Source organism: Ursus arctos, unplaced genomic scaffold, assembly GCF_023065955.2.
Source record: "Ursus arctos isolate Adak ecotype North America unplaced genomic scaffold, UrsArc2.0 scaffold_22, whole genome shotgun sequence".
In the NCBI taxonomy this organism is placed as follows: Eukaryota; Metazoa; Chordata; class Mammalia; order Carnivora; family Ursidae; genus Ursus; species Ursus arctos.
In genome coordinates this window covers 7,935,863-7,957,516 of record NW_026622897.1, presented here as the reverse complement: position 1 = coordinate 7,957,516, position 21,654 = coordinate 7,935,863, and the positions used below count along the sequence as shown (strand labels likewise).

Below are 21,654 nucleotides of genomic sequence, written 5' to 3'. Positions count from 1 at the left end.
TCTTGGAGTATAATACGGAGAATTAGCCATGTGAGTAGCAGCTTGAATTGCTGGCATTGGATTTGTCATTCGAGCTGGCTTTTGATTTGAAGTTTGTATTTGAAGAAAATGTTTTGGCTTCCATTGAATTCATGGGACAGTTGCGTCTCTCCTGATCACCACTCAAACTTGTTTCAGATGACTGTTTATCTCTCTGAGGTGTTCCAACCAGAGCTCCTGCAGTGAATTCTGTGTAGGCCACATGGCCTATATCTTATTACCAGATCTCTAAATTCTCATTCCAGATCACCAAATATTGTGCAAGTATATCTAACTACTTTGTGTGACTCAATAATAGATAATTTCAGATAAGTTAACTAGCCTGATAAAGGACAAGGTATACAAATTTACATTTCTAGAAAGAGGTTCAGTCAGTATCTCTAAATAATGAATATTTTAATAAAATATGTGATTGAAAGCATGTTATCCTCTGTGCCAAATATTAACCTCTGTTATGTTATATATCCACCCAAGATTATAGTATACATTTATGTGATTGATACATCAATGTTACAGGTATTAAAAAATTCTATCAACCTTATTAGATATATTTCCACATTTAACACCTTTTAAACATGCAGACTGAAATGAGATCACCATTTTCTTTCTAGATCTAAAAATAAAGCAGAAAAAGAAACATTATATGTAGTTATTTTTATAAAAAGACAATCCACAGAATGAGGAAAAATAGTTGCAGAATAAAGAATTCCTACAAATCAATTAAACAGGGAATCCAATGAAAAATGGGCAAAATACTTGACTGGCACTTCTCAAGAGAAGACATTCAAACGGTGTATAAACATTTGGATGGTGCCCAGTTTCAGAGGCCATCAGGAAAGTGCAAGTTAAAACCACATACTCAGAAGAATGCATAAAATATAAACGATGGACATACTAAATGCTGAAAAAAATGGAGAGTGACCAGAACTCTTACCCACTTCTGGTGGGCATCTATATTCATACAATCACTTTGGATCCCGTTGGTAGTATCTACTAAGGAGGGAAATATCCACCCCTTAAGACCCAGAATTCCCAGTTCTAAGTAATACCTGACTTGGTACAGTCACATATAGTCACCAAAATACGCACAAGACTATTTGTAATAACCTCAAACTGGAAAATACCCAAAGGAACATTAGTAGTGGAAAGAATACATGTTGATATAGCCACACAATGGAGTGTTTTATAGCAAAGAGAATCAACAAACCACATGCAACAATATAAATACACTTCACAAACGTGATGCTGAGCAAAAGATAAAGTAACTCATAATTTACGATTCTATTTATGTGAAGTTCATGAATAAACAAAAACAGTTAATGAAGTCTGAAGTCAGGATAGAGGTTATTCTCGGGGGGCCGACGACCGGATGGAGGGGACATGGGAGGCTGGTGATGTTGTCTTTCTTGATGTTTGTAACACGGAAATGTTCACTTTGGACAATTCATGAGGAGTGCATTTATGACATGTGCACTTTTAAAAGCTGTGTTATATTTTAATAAAGTTTTAACGGTAGTTTTCACCCCAGACATGGGTGATAACTATTCACAAAGTAGACGGGGGCCCAGAGCTGAAGCCAGTGTTCAGTTATTTCTCCGGGGTGCTAGCTGCTGATCTGGATCTTGACATGTAAGGTCACCACTCTGCATGAGAAAAATGAAGGTATTTGGGGTTTTTCTCTTTGCTGATTATCCATATACCTTACAAAATATTAGTGTTGGTCATTTGGAATCCAAATATTTGTTGGTTTTTAAAGATATAACTTTTTTTTTTTTTTAAGTGGGCTGCATGCCCAACATGGAGCTTGAACTCCTAACTCTGAGATCAGGGGTCACATGCTCTACCGACTGAGCCAGCCAGGGGCCCCTAAAGATATAGCATTTTACATGCTTACGATAAAAAGACAAACAACCTTTTATATAACAGCAGCAGGGATCATAACGAAAGAAACCCTGAATGGGAAGGCAAGGGACCCAGTTCTAGTTACTTCTTGCCCTCTTCCAGTTGGGTGAACAGGGGCAAGTCTGAGTCTCAGTTCCCACTCTCTGGGATTAATGCTTTACCTGCGTGAAGGCAGATAAACTCTGTGATCTCTTCCTTTCGAACTCTGAGATCTAAATCTACCATCTCCTGTACTGGGAAAACTCTTAAATAAAGTGACTGATGATGTAGCTTTTCATACCACCGTTAATTTCCAATGCTTTGTTCTGCTGACATGTTCAATTACAAAGGTGGCTCCAAACACATGAAATGTTTCGAGGTGTATAGCAAAGTACAGTCTTAATGCAGTAGATCATAAGGACATCTCACCTTCTCTTCATCCCCATGCTGATCTCTTGGTTTTCTTGGGATCTGTTGTTCTGCAGTGAGGAGGGTTTTTAGAAAATGTTCCATGTTGGTAAAGAGGAGAAGATCTGTGTTTCTCTTAATATACTGTGGAGAACGTGGAGGACAGAGTTAATACCTTTGTTCCCATTTCTTTTAAGTATTCCTGGATCTTCTTAGCCAGACTGGACCTGAGCATGGTATATACAATTCTGCCTTTAAGATAAAGCAAGACCTCTCCATAGACGGTGGTTGACAGAGGACTGGCCGTCCAGATCCACAACTACCTCTGTCTCGGGCAAGTTTTTAACACTTCTAAGTGTCAGTTTTTTCATCTGTAAGCTAGGAATAAAAGTAGCATCTAGCTTATAAGGGCATAGGGAAGATTAAATGAGATGATGCATGTAAAACTCTCGGCTGAACAGCCGGCACATGGCAAGTATATAAATCATGTCTGCTATGACCTGCCTCATAGTTACCTCTGGTAGATCAGAATATTTCAGTATATAATAGCGTCAGGGTCCAGGCAAACCTGTTCATTAATACGGTAAATATACTGAGAGCCTCCTTATGAGTCTGGCGTGGGGGCTACCTTAGGAAACAAACCAGACGTCTCTCACCTCACGGAGCTGATGTTCTATTAGGGGAAGAAAAGCAATAAACAAGCCTATGTGAGTAAGTTATGTAGTCCGTTAGGAAGTCATACAGGAGAAAGAAAAGCAGAGTAGAGTAAGAAAAAGCTGACGAACAGGAGAAAGAGGGTTGTGAATGAGATGCGCTAGTCAGAGCAGGCCTCAGGGAGGTGACACTTGAACAAAGACCTGCAGGAGGTAAGGGAGTTGTGCATGCTCTAAAGCCTCAACCTCAGTGCCACGGGCATTCTGGGGTGGAGAGTATTTTGTTGTGGGGGCTGTCCTGTGCTGGTTAGTGGCATCCGTGCCTTCTAACCACTAGTTACCAACAGCAGTCCTCTCCATGGAGAAGGACAATCAAAAATGTTTGCAGACATTGCCACATGTCCTGTGCGAGATAAAATTGCTCCTGGTTGAGAACCATTGCTGTTGCAGGCAGAAGGGAGTGCACCCGGTGTGTCTGAAGACTAGCAGGGGGGAAAGCATGGTTGGAGGTGAGTGACAGAGGGCAAGAGTGGCAGGTGAGGGGGTGGGAGACAAGGGGACTTGGCTTCCTTGGCTTTGACTCTAAGTGAGATGAGGAAGCACAGCACGATTTTGAACAAATCCATTTTCATTTGAAAAGGATCACTGTGACCAGTGTGCTGAGAACAGACTGAGGGGAGGCAAGGTTGGGATCGGGGACCAGTTAGTAAGTATTACAATAATCCAGGTGAGATGATGCACGCTCACACCAGGCTGCTAGCACTGCAGGCAATGAGACGTGGTCATATTATGGATCTACTCTGAAAGTAGAGCAACAGGGTTTCCTGGATTGGTTATGGGGTGTTTGTTACAGAGAGGTTTCAAGGAAGACTTTGGCTTGAAAAACCAAAAGAATACAGTTGCCATCAACTGAGATGGGGAGGGTTTTGACTAGAGGAGGTTTGGACAGAAGATGGGTTTGGGGCATGTTGAACTTGAGATGCTTCTTAGACCTGCAAGTGGAAGTGGCTGGTAAGCAGTCGAGGACATGGGTTCAGGTAGAGAGTTGGGTGGAGCTGGAGATAAAAATTTGAGGGTCCTTGACATGCAGATAGGGTTTAAGCTAGAAGATGGGATGAGATCCCCAAGGGGAGCAAATATAGACAGAGAAGAGAAGAGGACAAGACTGAACCCTGGCCCTCCCACACAAAGAGGCCAGGGAGAAGAGGCGGGATCAGCAAAGGAGACTGAGAAGGGACAGCCAGATAGGGAGGAGAAAACCAGGGGACACTGGTATCCTGGGGGCCGAGACTATACTGAGGAGAAGAAAGTGAGTGGGTGTGTCTGATGCTGCTGTCAAAGGAGGAGAGAGAACTGAGCATTCTCTGGGGTCTGTGGCAGCTGGGGTGTGACTGATTCTGGGGTCGTCACCATCACCGTCAACAACCACAAAATAAATCTCTGACTCGGTAACTGATGGGGATCTGATCATAGACAGGTGTTTACAGAAATGTACTTAGGAGATCTAGAATCTGATCTCAGATCTACCACTACAAATAGCTTCATGATTTTGGGCAAATAGCTTATTCTCTCCTTAAATACAAAATATGACTAAAAATATGTATGCTACCAAAAAAATATGCGTGCTACCCATTCTGCAGGATTGCTGGCTGGATCAAATGAGAGAATATACACATAAAAGTGCTTTGAAATGTATAAAGTTTTATATAACTAATGAGAGAGAAGGTACTCGTGTTTATAACTCAAGAATGAATTGATCTTTAATGGAGGATGACAGTTTGAAGACCATGGATATTTTTAATAGTTAAAAAGCTGGATGATAGTACTCTCAGAAAGGCACTTTAAATAACACAGTATTAAGAATATCCTTGTCAGGCTTGCACAGAAAACAACACACTGCATTTCGGTAAATAGGCTACCACCGGGGAATCTAAATTTAATTACTGAGTCACAGTGAGTTTTCTAGATGGAATTCTGCAAATTGATAATATGTTAACGTGGGACTTGAGTTAAGTAACTATGGAGCCCCCTTTGCAATCCCGATAACTCAGAGCCTGGTACCCACCCTCTGCCTTGTAGAACACAGGATTAAAAAATACATTGTCGTATGTGGTTTGAGAAGCAGGCTGAATGTCAAGGCAGTGTGCCACGTGGGGAAGCCAGAAATATCTGAACAGATCAGACACTGAGGCATTTACTCGGTGAAGAAGTCAATTTTTAAGTGACATATACTACACCAGTTAAAATTCGTTACCTCTTCTGATGACTCTGGCTCCAAGCGAGACTCACACTTCCTTTCAAGGAGTGTAGAGAGAAGATCTCTTCCTCTTTCAGAGATGGGCTGCTCGTCCAGCAGAGCAGCGCTTATGCTTTGGTCAAGCTTACTGTCCCAGGAGACCGCGGACATCCGCAGTGTGGTAGAGAAGGCTTCCCCGAAATAAGCCTGCAGGCCCTGGTTGAGGAAACAGCGAGGGGACCAGATCAGTTCCACTCTAGGTAACTGCTATTAAAGCTTCAAAATTTTAGTTGAAAGAAAAATGGGGCTTGGTAAGGATCATCTTTCCTTGCCCTTACCACGGGTTATGACTGTCATTCCCAATTCTGGTGAGGCTTATGTATGGACGAGGAAGTAACCCCAGAAAGCTGTGATGCCATTCTCATAGGAAGACCACTTCTGTCTGAATTCCTATGGAGTGGTGCATGCATTTTGTTACATGCTGTCACAGGAAATTTGATCAGGAAAACCTTCTTCCTGGCCAGGCAGTAGGAACCAGAGGCCAACAATGGGATAATTTTTGAAGTAGCTTTGAAATGTTGCACAGCTTCAAGAATTTGTTATTCTGGGAGAGAAGCTAAGAGCCCGGTGCATTTATAAATACCTTGTAAAATGACCTCAGAAAGGCAGGGTTTGAGTCCTGGCAGAAGTCCTCGGCGGTGGCGATGTGGGCCAGGCAGCGGATCAGCAGCAGAATGAAACTTCCCACGGACGCCAAGGACTCTCTCCCAACGAACAGCGTGTTTTCAGCGCTCTGAGTAGAGGAGATACCCACACAGAGATGTCAGCCTCAGGGAATGTTTCCACTACCTCTTCCTTTTCCTAGTTTTATGTGGTCTAATATAACTTTTGGGATCAAAAAGTCAGAGACTCACTAGGGTTAATGGAAATTTACTGAAGGAAAAATTCATATGTAGAGGGGAAAAATTATTGCTTTAGTTCAACTCCCTGAATAAATCATGTTCCCCACTGTCTCTCCAGTTTTTGCTACCCCCATGGTACAGAAAATAAACTACTAGAAATTCAGAGTGAAGTTACTCATGCATCTCTGTTTTTTAAATCAATGTCCTCCAATCACTGCTTCCTTAAGCAGTAGTTCTCAAACTGTATGTGTGGATAAGAATCACAAGGGAGTGTTCTATTCTTGGGGCCCATCCCAGAATGTCTGGTTCCGTGGGCCGGTTTAAGGGAGTCCTTGGCATTTCCATTATTACCAAGCTCCCCAGGTGGTTGACCCACGAGGTGCAAGGACCACAGTTTGAGAATCGGTGACTTATAGGCCTCTCTGACTTTGTCTTTCATGCCTTTATTGTAATCTGGTTCTCAAATATTCTGTCTTGTCTAATTGATTTGAAATAACTCCCTTGTTCAGGCAATAGCTTGGCATGGAAAAACGTTAGTAATTTGGAGTCAGACAGTCTGAGATCTGTCCCTGAGCTCCGGGTGGTGGCACAGAACAGTGGTTAAAAAATGAGTTTGAGTTTAGAACTTGAGTTTAAACTCTTGGTAACACTGTGATCTTGGGAAAGTCACTTGGTCTCAATGGGCCTCAGTCTCCTAATTCATAAAATGGAGATAGCAAGAGCACCCACCCCCTAGGGTTGGGTTGTTGTAAGCTGTGAATGACGTAACACGTGTAAGGCGTACGGCCAAGTGCCTGACACACAGTACTCAATGAAGACTGAGTTGGCTTCCCCGTCAGTAAAATGGGATTAAATTCTTGTCTACTTCATAGATTGCTTTGAGGATCAAGTGAAAGGATGCCTGGAGGGTACAATGAAAGAGTAATTTTTGATCTTATTAAATCCCCTAACAACCAACTAGTTGAGTGTGAACCATTTCCTAGTCCTCTAGCATTGGTTAACAGTGCCCCTCTCCGATCACTGTTTACCAGTGAACTGTTCACAGTGTTTAAGGTCTGTGTACATCAGCTTCGGGCTGCCACCAAGGCACTGCCATGCCTACATATTTGAGGAACTGCAAGGACAGGAACAATTTCAATCCCTTTCTGCAGAAAGATGCTGATTGTGCAGGATTAGCTGAAGCTGGAACCATGACTCATGGTGGAAACACCAGTCTGGAACCATCGACTTTGATGACGGAGATTCATTAATGGGCACAAAGCCATTATGATTCTCTGGGCCGGGACATATTCATTTCACTAATTGGAGAAAGCTTTTACATGGTGACATTTATGATGCCTTACTAAGTGACTTATTACCAAGGGGGATAAAGAATGTCAGGACTTGAGCGAGAAAAATGTTTTATAACATTTGGTCTTTTTGCTTCTTTTTAGACCCTAAAATTTTACAAGCCCTCATCTGGGGCTGCATTTGCAGCACCTGATAGAAGAAGGAGCCTTGGAAGGCGTTGTCTGCAGCGTCCATCGCAGGAAGACGAGAAGCAATCTGCAGGGTGATTTCAGGAGCCTGGAAAGAATAAGAAACAAATAAAACCCAAAGCAAAACCCATCCTCTTGCTAAACAATTCTCATGTGGCTCAGCTACACAACACCAAACAAATTAATGGGAAGTAAATGCATTGGAAGATCAATTTAAATTTTAACAGGATAAGAAGATTCAGCATACACTACAGGAAAGTGCAAAGAGTATTTAGGTGTTCAATATTTATGCTAATTACAAGAATTAATTTATTGCTTTTCTAAATAGAGTGTGGCAGTCAGGCATGGGGGCTCTCGAGCATGATGCCTGGGCCCTCACCCCGCTCTGCTCTCTCCATTGTAGAATCTTGGGTAAGTTAACTCAATCACTTTGTATTTTCCCACCTCACTTTTAAAATGAGAAGAAAAAATAGACATAGGACCCTGGGAATATGGCAGAGGAGGAGGACCCTAAGCTCATCTCGTCCCACTGATACGCTCAGATAACAGCCGCATGGGTGTAACTAACCCAGACAATGACCCTAAGACTCGTAGGACAGACTCTTCACAGTTAATCACAGAGAGGGGGCCACACTGAAAAGGGTAGGAGGGCTGGAGACGTGGTTGGGAACGAAACCCCCAGCAAGAGGGGGAGATAACCACACATACCAGTTTGACTGCAGCCCCAGCAATGGGCGGGGAGCTGACATCTGATCCGACTGCTGATCCCGCCTACCAACAAAAACCTCACAAGGGGCAGTATGAGGAGAGAGCCCTATAGTTCAGGGTCAGTGCAATCCCAAGGGGTTGACATCTGGTCTGACTATAGGCCTCACCAACAAGCAAAAGCCTCTCAGGGGACAACACGGGGAAAGCACCTGGTAGTTCAATGCGACTGCACCCCTGGCAAATGAGCCGAGAGCAGGCATCTGGTCTGACACAACTACAAGCCTAAGGCGGCCCCAGACTGGCCCCTTAACAGCGTAGGGACCAAACCCTCCCCACAACAGGCAATGTGGACCATTACAGCTGACTGGACTGAAGGCAATATGTCTCAGCGCAACAGTAGCGTAAACACAACACACATAGGAGACCCCCTGGCGCACTGGTCTGGTGAACAGAGGACATTGTACTGTAGGGCACTACTGGGCCTCTTCTTCATATGGCTGCTACTTTCTTTTTCTTTTTTTCCCAGTAATAATATCTTCTTCTTCTTCCTCTTCTTTTTCTTCTTCTTTTTCTTCTACTATTACTTCTTCTTCTTCCTCTTCCTCTTCTTTTAAAGATTTTATTTATTTATTTGACACAGAGAGAGGCAGCGAGAGAGGGAACACAAGCAGGGAGAGTGGGAGAGGGAGAAGCAGGCTTCCCGCCGAGCAGGGAGCCCGACACGGGGCTTGATCCCAGAACTCTGGGATCGTGACCTGAGCTGAAGGCAGATGCTTAACGACTGAGCCACCCAGGCGCCCCTCTCAGTAATATCTTCTTAAGATACAATTTTTTTTCTTTTTTTTTGCAAGTATTCATTTAAATTCCAGTTAATGTACAGTGTAATATTAGTTTCAGGTGTAGAATTTAGTGATTCATCATTTACATACAATACCTGCTGCCCATCACAAGAGCCCTCCTTAATGCCCATGACCTATTTCACCCATCCCCCCCACCTCCGCTCCAGTAACCATCAGTTTGTTCTCCATAGGTAAGACTCTGTTTCTTGGTTTGCTTCTCTTCCCCCTGCCCATGTTCATTTGTTTTGTTTCTTAAATTCCACATGTGAGTGAAATCATATGACATTTATCTTTCTCTGACTTATTTTGCTTAGCACAATAGCCTCTAGCTCCATTCATGTCCTTGCAAATGGCAAGATTTCATCCTTTTTTGTGGCTGAGTAATATTCCATTATATGCGCACGCGCACGTGTGTGTGTGTATGGTGGGTGTATATCTATAGCTATCATGTCTTCTTTATTGATTCATCAGTTGATGGATGGACATTTGGGCTCTTTATGTAATTTGGCTATTGTTGATAGCGCTGCTATAAACATTGGTGCACATGTATCTCTTCAAACTAGTATTTTTGTATCCTTTGGGTAAATACCTAGTAATGCAATTGCTGAATCCTAGGGTAGCTCTATTTTTAACTTCTTGAGGAACCTCCATACTGTTTTCTGGAGTGGCTGCACCAGTTTGCATTCCCACCAACACTGCACCAGGTTTCCCCTTTCTCCACATCCTCACCAACACCTGTTGTTTCCTGTGTTAATTTTAGCCATTCTGTCAGGTGTGAGATGATATCTCATTGTGGTTTCGATTTGCATTTCCCTGATGATGAGTGATGTTGAGCATCTTCCCATGTCTGTTGGCCATCTGGATGTCATCTTTGCAGAAATGACTATTCATATCTTCTGCTCACTTTTAATTGGATTATTTGTTTTGGGGGGTTGAGTTTTATAAGTTCTTTATATATTTTATAGATACTAACCCTTTATCAGATATGTCATTCGCAAATATCTTCTCCCATTCCATAGGCTGCATTTTAGTTTTGTTGATTGTTTCCTTCACTGTGCAGAAGCTTTTTATTTTGATGAAGTCCCAGTAGTTTATTTTTGCTCTTGTTTCCCTTGCCTCAGGAGACATATCTAGTAAGAAGTTGCTATGGCTGATGTCAGAGAGGTTACTGCCTGTGTTCTCCTCTAAGATTTGATGGTTTCCTGTCTCACATTTAGGTCTGTCATCCATTTTGAATTTATATTTGTGAATGGTATAAGAAAGTGGTCCAAATCATTCTTTTGCATGTTGCTGTCCAGTTTTCCCAACACCATTTGTTGAAGAGACTGTCCTTTTTCCACTGGATATTCTTTCCTGCTTTGTCAAAGAGTAATTGGCCATATAGTTATGGGTTAATTTCTTGGTTTTCTTTTCTGTTCCATTGATCTATGCATCTGTTTTTGTGCCAGTACCATCCTGTCTTGATCACTACAGCTTTGTAATATAGAAGTACAGAATTGTGATGTCTCCAGCTTTGCTTTTCTTTTTCATGATTGCTTTGGCTATTTGGGGTCTTTTGTGATTCCATACAAATTTTAGGATTGCTTGTTCTAGCTCTGTGAAAAATGCTAGTAGTATTTTGATAGGGATTTTATTAATTGATGGCCACCACTTTCAAAAGCAGGAGACTTAGCTGACTTTCCTAATATGTAGACACAAACACAGAATTAGACAAAATGAGGAGACAGAGGAATATGTCCCAAATAAAAGAACAGGACAAAATCACAGCAAATACAGGGATGTACTGTATGGTGACTAACATAATTAAAAAAACATAAAAAAAAATCACAGCAAAGAGCTCAATGAAATCAAGATAAGCAATATGCCTGATAGATAATTCAAAGTAATGTTCATAAAGATACTTATTGGTCTTGAGAAAGGTGGGGAGGATCTCAGCAAGATCTTCAACAAAGAGATAGGAAATATAAAAAATAACTAATCAGAGATGAAGAGTTCAGTAGCTGAAATTAAAAATACACTGGAGGGGATTAACAGCAGATTAGAGGATACAGAAGAACAGATCAGTGAGCTGGAAGAGTAATGGAAAGCAACCAAGCTGAACAGGACAAAAGAGAATAATAATAAATAAGAGTAGGTTAAAGGAACTCAGCAACACTGTTAAGTGTAATAACATTCCCATTACATGGATCCCAGAAGGAAAAGAGAGAGCAGGGAGAAGAAAACTTATTAGAAGAAATAAGATGAAAACTTCCTTAATCTGGGGAAGGAAACAGACATCCAGATCCAGGAGGCACAGAAAGCCCCCAACAAAATCAATCCAAGGAGGTCCACACCAAGCCATATAATAATTAAAGTGGTAGGAAGTAGTGATAAAGAGAATTTTAAAAGCTGCCAGAGAAAAGAAAATAGTTACACACAAGGGAAACCTCATAAGGCTATCAGCTGATTTTTCAGCAGAACTTTGTAGGCCAGAAGACAGTGGCATGATATATTCAAAGTGCTGAAAGGGAAAAAAACAAAACAAAACCCTGCAACCAAGAATACTCTATCCAGCAAGGCTATAATTCAGAATAGAAGGAGAGATAAAGAGTTTCCCAGAAAAACAAAAGTAAAAGGAGTTCATCACCACTAAACCAGCCTTATGAGAAACATTAAAGGTAATTTTTTAAGTGGAAAGAAAAGGCTGTAATCAGGTGTAATAAAATTAGGAAAGGAAAAAATTTCATAGGTAAATAGAAACATAATAAAAGTAGATTAATCACTTATAAAACAGGTATAGAAGTTAAATTATAAAAGCAGTAAAATAAATTATATCTATAAAAACCAGCCAAGGAATTCACAAAATAAAAGGATGTAAAGTATGGCATTATATAAATAAAATGATGGGGAGGGGATTAAAATTTTAGTGCTTTTTTTTTTTTTTAAAAGATTTTATTTATTTATTTGACAGAGAGAGAGAGAGCACAAGTAGGCAGAGCAGCAGGGAGAGGGAGAAGCAGGCTCCTCATTGAGCAGGGAGTCTGAGGCAGATAGATCTCAGGACCCTGGGATCATGACCTGAGCCGAAGGTAGATGCTTAACTGACTGAGCCACCCAGATGCCCCAATTTTAGTGCTTTTAGAATGTGTTCAAATTTAAGTGACCATCAGCTTAATATAGACTGTTATATACATAGGATGTTACGTATCAACCTAATGGTAACCACAAGTCAGAAACCTTTAATAGTCAAAAAATGAAGAGAAAGGAATCCAAGCATATCACTAAGGAAAGCCATCAAACCAAAGGGAAGAGAGTAAGAGAAGAAAGGAATGAAAAACTACAAAACAATCATAAAAATACGTAACAAAATGGCAAAAGTACACACTTATCAATAATTACTTTGTTTGGAGTTTCTAGCAGGGGAATGCAGTACTCATATCTCCTCAATAATTACTTTGAATGTAAATGGACTAACCGCCCCAATCAAGACATGGGGTGACTGAATGGATAAAAAAGCAAGACCCATTTATACGCTGCCTACAAGAGACTCACTTTGACTTAAAGACACAGATTGAAAGTGAAGGTATGGAAAAACATTTATTATGCAAATGGAAGTGAAAAGAAAGCTGAAGTATCAATTATGGACAAAATAGACTTTAAAACAAAAACTGTAACAAGAGACAAAGAAAAGTACAACCTAATGATAAAAGGAACAACAATTCAACAAGGAGATACAACAACTGTAAATATTTATGCACCCAACATGGGAGCACCCTAATATATAAAGCAACTATTAAGAGACGTAAAGGAAGAAATCAATAGTAATACAATAACAGTAGGGACTTTACCACCCCACTTATATCAATGGGTAGATCATCGAGAAAGAAAATGAACAAGGCAATAGTGGCTTTGAATGATACATTGGACCAGATAGATCGAAGAGTTACATTCAGAACATTTCATCCAAAAACAGAATACACATTCTTTTCAAGTGCAAATGGAACATTTTCCAGAATAAATTACATATTAGGACACAAAACAAGTCTCAACAAATTAAAAAAGACCGAAATCATATCATGAATATTTTCTAACCACAATGGTATGAAATTGGAAATCAATCACAAGAAAAAAATCCAGAAAGAACACAAATACATGGAGGTTAAGTAACATGCTGCTAAACAATAAATGGGTCAACCAACACATCAAAGAAGAAATAAAAAAATATACGGAGACAAATGAAAATGAAAACACAATGGTCCCAAATCTTTGGGATCTGGCAAATAGCTGTTGTAAGATGGAGGATTATAGCAATACAGGCCTAACTCAAGAAGCAAGAAGAATCTCAAATAAACAACTTAACCTTACAACAAAAAGGAGCTTGAAAAAGAAGAACAAACAAAGCTCAAAGCCAGTAGAAGTAAGGAAATAATAAATATTAGAATAGAAGTAAATAAAACAGGGACTAAAAAAACAATTAGAACAGATCAATGAAACTGGGAGCTGGTTCTTTGAAAAGATCAACAAAATTCAAAATTGATAAACCTTTAGCCAGACTCATAAAGACAGAGAGGGAGAGGACTCAAAAAAAAAAATAAAATTGGAAATGAATAAGGAGAAATAACAACCAACACCACAGAAATACAAAGGATTATAAGAAAATACTATGAAAAATTATATACCCACAAACTGGACAACCTAGAAGAAATGGATAAATTTCTAGAAACATATAACCTTCCAAAACTGCATCAGGAAGAAATAGAAAATTTTGACAGACTGATTACTAACAATAAAACTGAATCAGTAATTCAAATAAAAACACCTCCCAACAAACAAAAGTCCAGGAACAGTGGCTTCCCAGGTCAATTCTACTGAACTTTTAAAGAAGAGTTAATACCTATTCTCAATCCATTACAAAAGATAGAAGAGGAAGGAAAGCTTCCAAATTCATTCTGTGAGGCCAGCATTATCCTGATACCTATACCAGACAAGGACACTACAAATCCCCCCACCCAGACTATACGCCAATATCTCTGATGAACACAGATGCAAAAATCCTCAAGAAAATATTAGCAAACTGAATCCAACAATACATTAAAGAAATCACTCACCATGATCAAGTGGGATTTATTCCAGGGGTGCAAGTGTGGTTCAATATTCACAAATCAATCAACATGATTCATCACATTAACAAGAGAAAGGATAAAAACCATGTGATCATCTCAATAGATGCAGAAAAAGCATTTGGCAAAGTACAGTATCCATTCATGATAAAAATCCTCAACAAAGTAGGTAAGAGGGAATATAATAAAGGTCATATATGAAAAACCTGCAGCTAACATCATTATATGGTGCTAAAACTGTGAGCTTTTCTGGAATTAGACAAGGATGTCCACTCTCACCACTTTTACTTAACATAGCACTGGAAATCCCAGCCATAGCAATCAGAGAAGAAAAAGATTTTGTAAAAGGCATCCCAATTGGTAAGGAAGAAGTAAAACTTTCACTATTTGTAGGTGACATGATACTATGTATGGAAAACCCTAAAGACTCCACAAAAAAAACTACTAGAACTGATAAAAGAATTCAGTAAAGTCACAGGATATAAAGTTAATATATAGTGTTGCATTTCTTTTTTTTTTTTTTTTTAAGATTTTATTTATTTATTTGACAGAGATAGAGACAGACAGCGAGAGAGGGAACACAAGCAGGGGGAGTGGGAGAGGAAGAAGCAGGCTCCTAGCGGAGGAGCCTGATGTGGGGCTCGATCCCATAACGCCAGGATCACGCCCTGAGCCGAAGGCAGACGCTTAACCACTGTGCCACCCAGGCACCCCTAGTGTTGCATTTCTATAACTAATAATGAAGTAGCAGAAACAGATACTAAGAAAACAGTCCCATTTACATGTGCACCAAAAATAGTAAAATACCTAGGAATAAACTTAACCAAGGAGGTGAAAGACCTGTACTCTGAAAACTACAAAGCACTGATGAAGAAAGGAATGCCTGCATGCCTCAGTCGGTTAAGCATCTGCCTTTGGTGCAGGTCATGATCCCAGGGTCCTGGGATCAAGTCCTATATTGGGCTCCTTGCTCATCAAGGAACCTGTTTCTCCCTCTGCCTGCCACTCCCCCTGCTTGTGCTCTCTCTCTCTCTCTGACAAATGAGTAAATAAAACCTTTAAAACACTGATGAAGGAAATTGAAGATGACACAAACAAATGGAAAGATATTCCATGCTCATGGACTGGAAGAACCAGTATTGTTAAAATGTTCATACTACCCAAAGCGATCTACAGATTTAATGCAATCCCTATCAGAATACCAATAGTATTTTTCACAGAGCTACCACAAATAATTGTAAAATGTCTATGGGACCACAAGAAACTTCAAATAGCCAAAGCAATCTTGAGAAAGAAAAACAATGCTGGAAGTATCACAATTTCAGATTTGAAGATATACTACAAAGCTAGAGTAATCAAAGCAGCATGGTATTGGCACAGAAAGAGACATATAGATCAATAGAACAGAACAGAGAGTCCAGAAATAAACCCATGCTTTTATGGTCAATTAATCTATGACAAAGGAGGTAAGAATATACAATGGGACAAAGATGGTCTCTTCAACAAGTGGTGTTGGGAAAACTGAACATAAGAATGAAACTGGACCACTTTCTTATACCAGACACAAAAATAAACTCAAAATGCACTAAAGATCTAAATGTGAAACCTGAAACCATAAAATCCCTAGAAAGCATAGTCAGTAATTTTCTTTGATGTTGACCATAGAAACGTTTTTCTAGATATGTCTCCTAGGGCAAGGGAAACAAAAGTAAAATTACACTATTGGACTACACAAAAGTAAAAAGCTTTTGCACAGTGAAGGAATTCATCAACAAAACGAAAAGGCAACCTACTGAATGGTAGAAGATATTTGCACATGATATATCTGATAAGGGGTTAATATCTAAAATACATAAAGAACTTATTACAACTTAACACCAAAAAAACCAAATAATCTGATTAAAAATGAGCAAGGGACACGAATAGACGTTTCTCCAAAGAAGACATGCAGACGGCCAACAGACACATGAAGAGATGCTCAACATCACTCAGCATCAGGGAAATGCAAATCAGAACCACAATGAGGTATCACCTCACACCTGTCAGAATGGCTAAAATAAAAAACATAAGAAATAACACATGTTGACAAGGATGTGGAGAGAAAGGAACCCCTGTGCACCATTGGTGGGAATGCAAACAGGTGAGCTACTGTGGAAAACAGTATAGAAGTTCCTCAAAAAATTAAAAATGGAATTACCATAAGGTCCAGTAATTCCACTACTGGATATTTACCCAAAGAAAATGAAAACACTAATTTAAGAAGATACATGCACTCCTATGTTTATTGCAGCATTATTTCTATAGCCAAGATACTGAAGCAACCCAAGTGTCCATCAGTAGATGATGGATAAACGACGTGGTACACATATATATATATATAGATATATATAATGGAATATTAGCCATAAAAAAGAATGAAATCTTGCCATCTGTGACAACATGGAAGGACCTAGAGGGTGTTAAGCTAAGTGAAATAAGTCAGGCCAAGAAAAATAAATATCATATGACTTCACTCATATGTGGAATTTACGAAACAAAACGAACGAAGAAAAGAAGAGACAAACAAAAAACCAGAGAACAAACCTGCAATTGCCAAAGGGGAGGGGGGAGGGGAAACAGGTGAAGGGGATTAAGAGCACATGTATCAAGATGAGCCCAGAGCAATGTGTAGAATTGCTGAATCATTATATTGTACACCTGAAACTAATATAACACTGTGTTAATCATACTTGATAAAAAACTGAGAAAAAAAAATCTATGTCATAGGGTTTTTGTGAAGATTAAATGAATTAAATCATGCAAGTTATGAGAACATTTTCTTGCATGTATGAAGTACTTAATTGATTCTACTTACTATCATTTGAGAGATTAGACCGTAGATTGGTGAACTGACTTCTATCAGTCCCTTTAGAGGAGAGACTAGTAAATTCCCTATTCCAGCTGCTTAATCCTAACATATATCACCACCTGAAAGCCTCCTTCCTGGTCACCTCGACCTTCTTGGCTGCAAGATGACTGCTCCAGAACCCAGACTTACATGCAGCTGGGGGATGAGGAGGTGCAGGATGGAGAGGCCATACTGGTAAACCACGAACTCCCTGGCAGAAAGATCTGTGGGTTGCACAGTGATAAGCTCTTCGTTCTTCATTATCTGAGGTTTTGGGACATCCTGCAAAGAGCTTTTGGGCACTACAGAGATCAAGAGAAAACAGCAATGATTTCACTGACTTTTCTGTCCAGCAACGATTTTTAATAAAAGCAACAAGAACAACAACACAATCCAACTTAGAAAAAGGTGTATTTGCTTCCATCCATCCATCCATCCATCCACCCACCCACCCATCCATGCTATCCTTATGCACTGTGCCTCAGATCCTCCTGCCCATTTTCATGGAAAAGCAGTTGAGTCTCAGTCAATAGGAACAGAGGTGCCAGCACCAAAAAACAAACAAACAAACAAACAAACAAACAAACCCGCAATAAAACACCCCCCCCCAAAAAACCCCAAAAAATCAAGGATCTGGAAAAGACGGTAACCAATTTTCTTCTACTATTTCATAGGGTAGTTTGGAGCACTAAATGGGATGTACTCGGAGCTGTGTCTGGCACACAGCAAGCACCCAATAAACATTAGCTGGATTAACATCATAATCGTACTTCCTCACAGAATTGTCTCTAATGGGTCTTGGGTCTTTAAACATATTGTATTGTCTTTCTACCCTCGAGAAGACAATGAAAAAAAGCTTGGGTAGCACAGTATGGGAAACAATGCTGAACTGGCAGCCAGAAGACCTGGGTTCTGGTCCAGATCCTGGGAGGCACAGGGAAAGACACTAAACTTCTTTGAGCACCAGCTCTCTTATCTATAAAAAAGTAAGTTAATAATCTTTTGCTATCTTACAGAATTAGAGTTTGGGTGACCAGGCGTAAACAAGGCAATGCATATAAAAATGCTTTCCTTTTTTTTTTTCTTAAAGATTCTTATTTATTTATTTGAGAGAGAGAGAGAGAGCGTGTACAAGAGAGCATAAGCAGGGAGAGAGACAGAGGGAGTAGCAGACTCCCTGCTGAGCAGGGAGCCTGATGTGGGGCTCTATCCCAGGACCCTGGGATCATGACCTGAGCCAAAGTCAGACACTTAACACACTGAACCACCTAGATGCCCCAAAATTGCTTTCAATATTATAAAGTTAATACCATTGTAAGACAATGGAGGCTGAAGTGGTGGTGAGAACCCACCTTTCTGCCCACAGTCTTCTTCGTTTCCCTCAAAGGGAAGCCCAATTAATACTAAGATTGGTTAAGTTCTGGGGTCAGCAAAACTTTTCTGTAAAGGGTCAGTAAATCTTTTAGGCTTTGTCAGCTGAGAGGCAAAACTGGGGTTCAAATTCAGTGTTCCCACCTTCATGGTAGAAGTGTGGTCTCATTCTCCTGCAGCGCCTTCCCTTGCTTCTCTGAAACACAGCCGTCTGTCCTCCTGGGAATTCAGCACCACGATAGCCTGCATCTCCCTTTAGGCACTGCCTTTATGGTGCTGGATCATTTTTCATATGGGTAAGCAGGTTAAGAGCACAGGATCTGGGACTGAATTCCAGCTGAGCTCCCTGCTAGCAACATGATTTTTGACTACTTACTTGGCCTATTCAGATGCTTCAGTTTCGCTACCTATAAAATGAGTAGAAGTACCTACTTTACTGGGTTGTTGTAAAGATTAAATGAGCTCATGTATCCAAAGACCGAGACTAGCACACTACATATTACAAAGCACTCCATAAGAATGTTACTCTTCTTTTGACTTTGCCCCCAGTCACTCACAAATGTAAAACTCTTCTTAGCTTGTGGGCCACATAGAAACAGCTGACTGGAGTTGGCCTGTGGGCCACAGTTGGGTGACCTCTGGTCAAATTCAAGAGTGTTTATGGAATTATGCTGACTAGCGGCCTGCATCATGGTCAACTGAAAGGCATACGTTATTTCCTTCTAATCCTCTTCCACTTGGGAGGTAAGTGGGTTGAAAGAGATCTATATCTTCAGGGCAAGGCCAGCCACGTTCTTGTTTGACTTCTAATGTCAAGGGGTGGTATTGGTAAAGTGATCTGGAGTCCCTTTTTGGGGCACGGTCTTCCTATTCTTTGTCTCCTCTGCCTATCTCCTTGTGTTTCAACCTCTTCCATTAACTCCTTGGAACACGTGGAGGGCCAGTATGGGGTAAAATCCTAAGATTTAGATTCAGTGTTTAGTGGGAAGGCAGAGAGTCTTTAGGATTTTCCCTTCGAAATTGGCCAAGTTATCACAGTGAGACTTTGGTTCCTATTTGTTATTCCTTACATGGAAAAGGCCCTTGGGAATCTTAGGTGTAGGGGTGGGGATGTAGAAAGGGATGATTGGCAGGTCAGGATTCTGACATTTCCTAGTCCCCAGAGGTCACACCATCAAACACCTTCAGTGCACCATGATAGTTCCAAACAGGGGCTCCAGGGAAAGGAGGTTACCTAGCTGGTGATGCATCTGTCCTTGTAGTTCAGCTTCCTCCTTGGGGGCTTGGGACCAGATGTCTATTTTCTTCAGGGTAGAAAAGAGTGGTGAGATCCACATGATGTCAACTTTATCTGCATCTGAACAGAGGGGAAGAAGACAGTTGTTGGAGTAAGGGCCCAGGACCGTGAAGTAAGAAAGAGCCAGCCGTAGTGTCAGACATGACAAGTGGCCGGTAAGATGGCCCCCAGGATCCTCCCACGTGTATCCATGCCCTCTGTTACCCCTCTCCTTGAGGATGGGTTGAACCTAGTAATTCATTTCTAATAAATAGAATATAGTACAAGTAATGAGATCAGGATAAAATAAGACTGTGGCTTCCATTTTTTTGGGTCCCTTCTCACTTGTTTGCTATGAAGGAAGCCGGCTGCCATGTTGTGAGCTGTCCTATGAAGTCCATATGGCAAGGAACTGATGTCCCTGGCCAACAACCATAGGATAGAACTTTGATTCCCCAGGCAAACCTTGAAATGACTGCAGCCCTGGCCCAACACCTTGATGGAGCCTGTAGGAGACCGTGAGCCACACACCCCCCACCCCTGCTAAGCTGCACCCAGACTCCTGACCCCCAGAAACTGAAATAATCAATGTTTGTTAAGACACACAACTTTCAGGTACTTTGTTACGCAGCAATAGAAAAAAAATACATTGGGTTTCTCTATGTTCTTCCTGAAGAAACTACTATGGCCACACTCGTAGAGTGCCAGGAGCCCTGACAGTAGCATTAGAACTTAGCAAATATGATCAGCCTTGGTGGCAGAAGGAAATGTTGGGGCAGTGAGCAGCCCTACCTGTTCTTGGCCCCTGATCCTCCACGCCTGGGCCATGGCCTTGAGCTCCATTTAGTGCTGCAGTGAGGCTCTTCAGGAAGGGGATCAAGAGTGGGCAGGCAGCAGCTCGGTCCCTGAGAGAAGTGGTGATCATGCCATAGAATCTGTCTCCAGGGTAATTCTCCAAACATGCAGGGGAGCCTGAGGCAACGATCTAGGACACAATAGTCAGAACTTGGTTTCATGCGTGGCTCCCACCGGTCCCACGTGGCTGCTTTGGGAGTTTCTCTCAGAAGCCCCCACTAAATTGGACATGCAGATCTCCATGGCCAAGTCCAAGGCAGTACCTGGGTGTGCAAGAGGTGGAGGCGGCTCAGCTCTCGCTGGTACTGCAGGTGACCGAGGGCCCTATTCAGAAAGTTCTGTCTCTCCCTTACCACCTCCTGAAACTCATCAGAGAGATGTTCAACCACCTAGAGCACAGGAAGTGAAACACCCAAATGAGAATGGAACTTCTTTCTCTCCTCCTGTTCGTCTCCCAGCCCATCCACTGCTCCTAGGGCCCACCTATTCCTGAATATCACACTGCCCTGAAGAACCACATCTGATGACACAGGAGGATGTGCTCATCCTGCACGGGTCCCCTTATCAGCCTCCGAGCCTCACCTTCCTGGGACGGTTCCAGATCTGGGGGCTCAGACTCCTAGGCTGCTGCAGCCACATCTCCTGCTCCTGGCCCTGCAGCCGGCCCACTGCCTGCCGGAGCTTTTCTGCTGTCTGTCCTAAACTCTGCAGGACTTTCTGCATGCCCAACATCATCTCTGCCTCCTGCTCCCACTCCTCTCTGTCTGCTGCAAGGGGCAGAGGAAAGAGCCATGTGAGAGAAGCCACCTCTGGGGAGAGGGAGAAGAAGAAAAGACACAGTGGTTTATTAGAGCCAGAGAACCTGCCAGATCAGAGCCAGGGCCTGCCTGGGGGAGCCTGGCTGGTGAGCACATTCAGAGGGCAGGAGGGACTCCCCACCAGGAAGCTGTGGGAAGGGTCCCCACTCCCAGGAGATTTCTGCTCTGGGGATCTGGGCCCAGGGGACGCTGTCCCACCTTGAG

The 21,654-nt window shown here is 41.5% G+C and overlaps 1 protein-coding gene across 1 annotated transcript; it reads right to left on the bottom strand.

The window, feature by feature from the left end:
* Positions 1-702: 702 nt before the first annotated feature.
* Positions 703-19,847, bottom strand: LOC130544592 (uncharacterized). The gene is made up of 7 exons (XM_057316894.1): positions 19,736-19,847; positions 17,281-17,432; positions 7,599-7,685; positions 5,861-6,010; positions 5,236-5,433; positions 2,350-2,472; positions 703-1,682 (listed from the first exon to the last, which is right to left on the bottom strand). The coding sequence occupies exons 1-7, from the start codon at positions 19,836-19,838 to the stop codon at positions 1,623-1,625; spliced, it is 873 nt and encodes a 290-aa protein (XP_057172877.1). The 5' UTR covers positions 19,839-19,847; the 3' UTR covers positions 703-1,622.
* Positions 19,848-21,654: the final 1,807 nt, after the last annotated feature.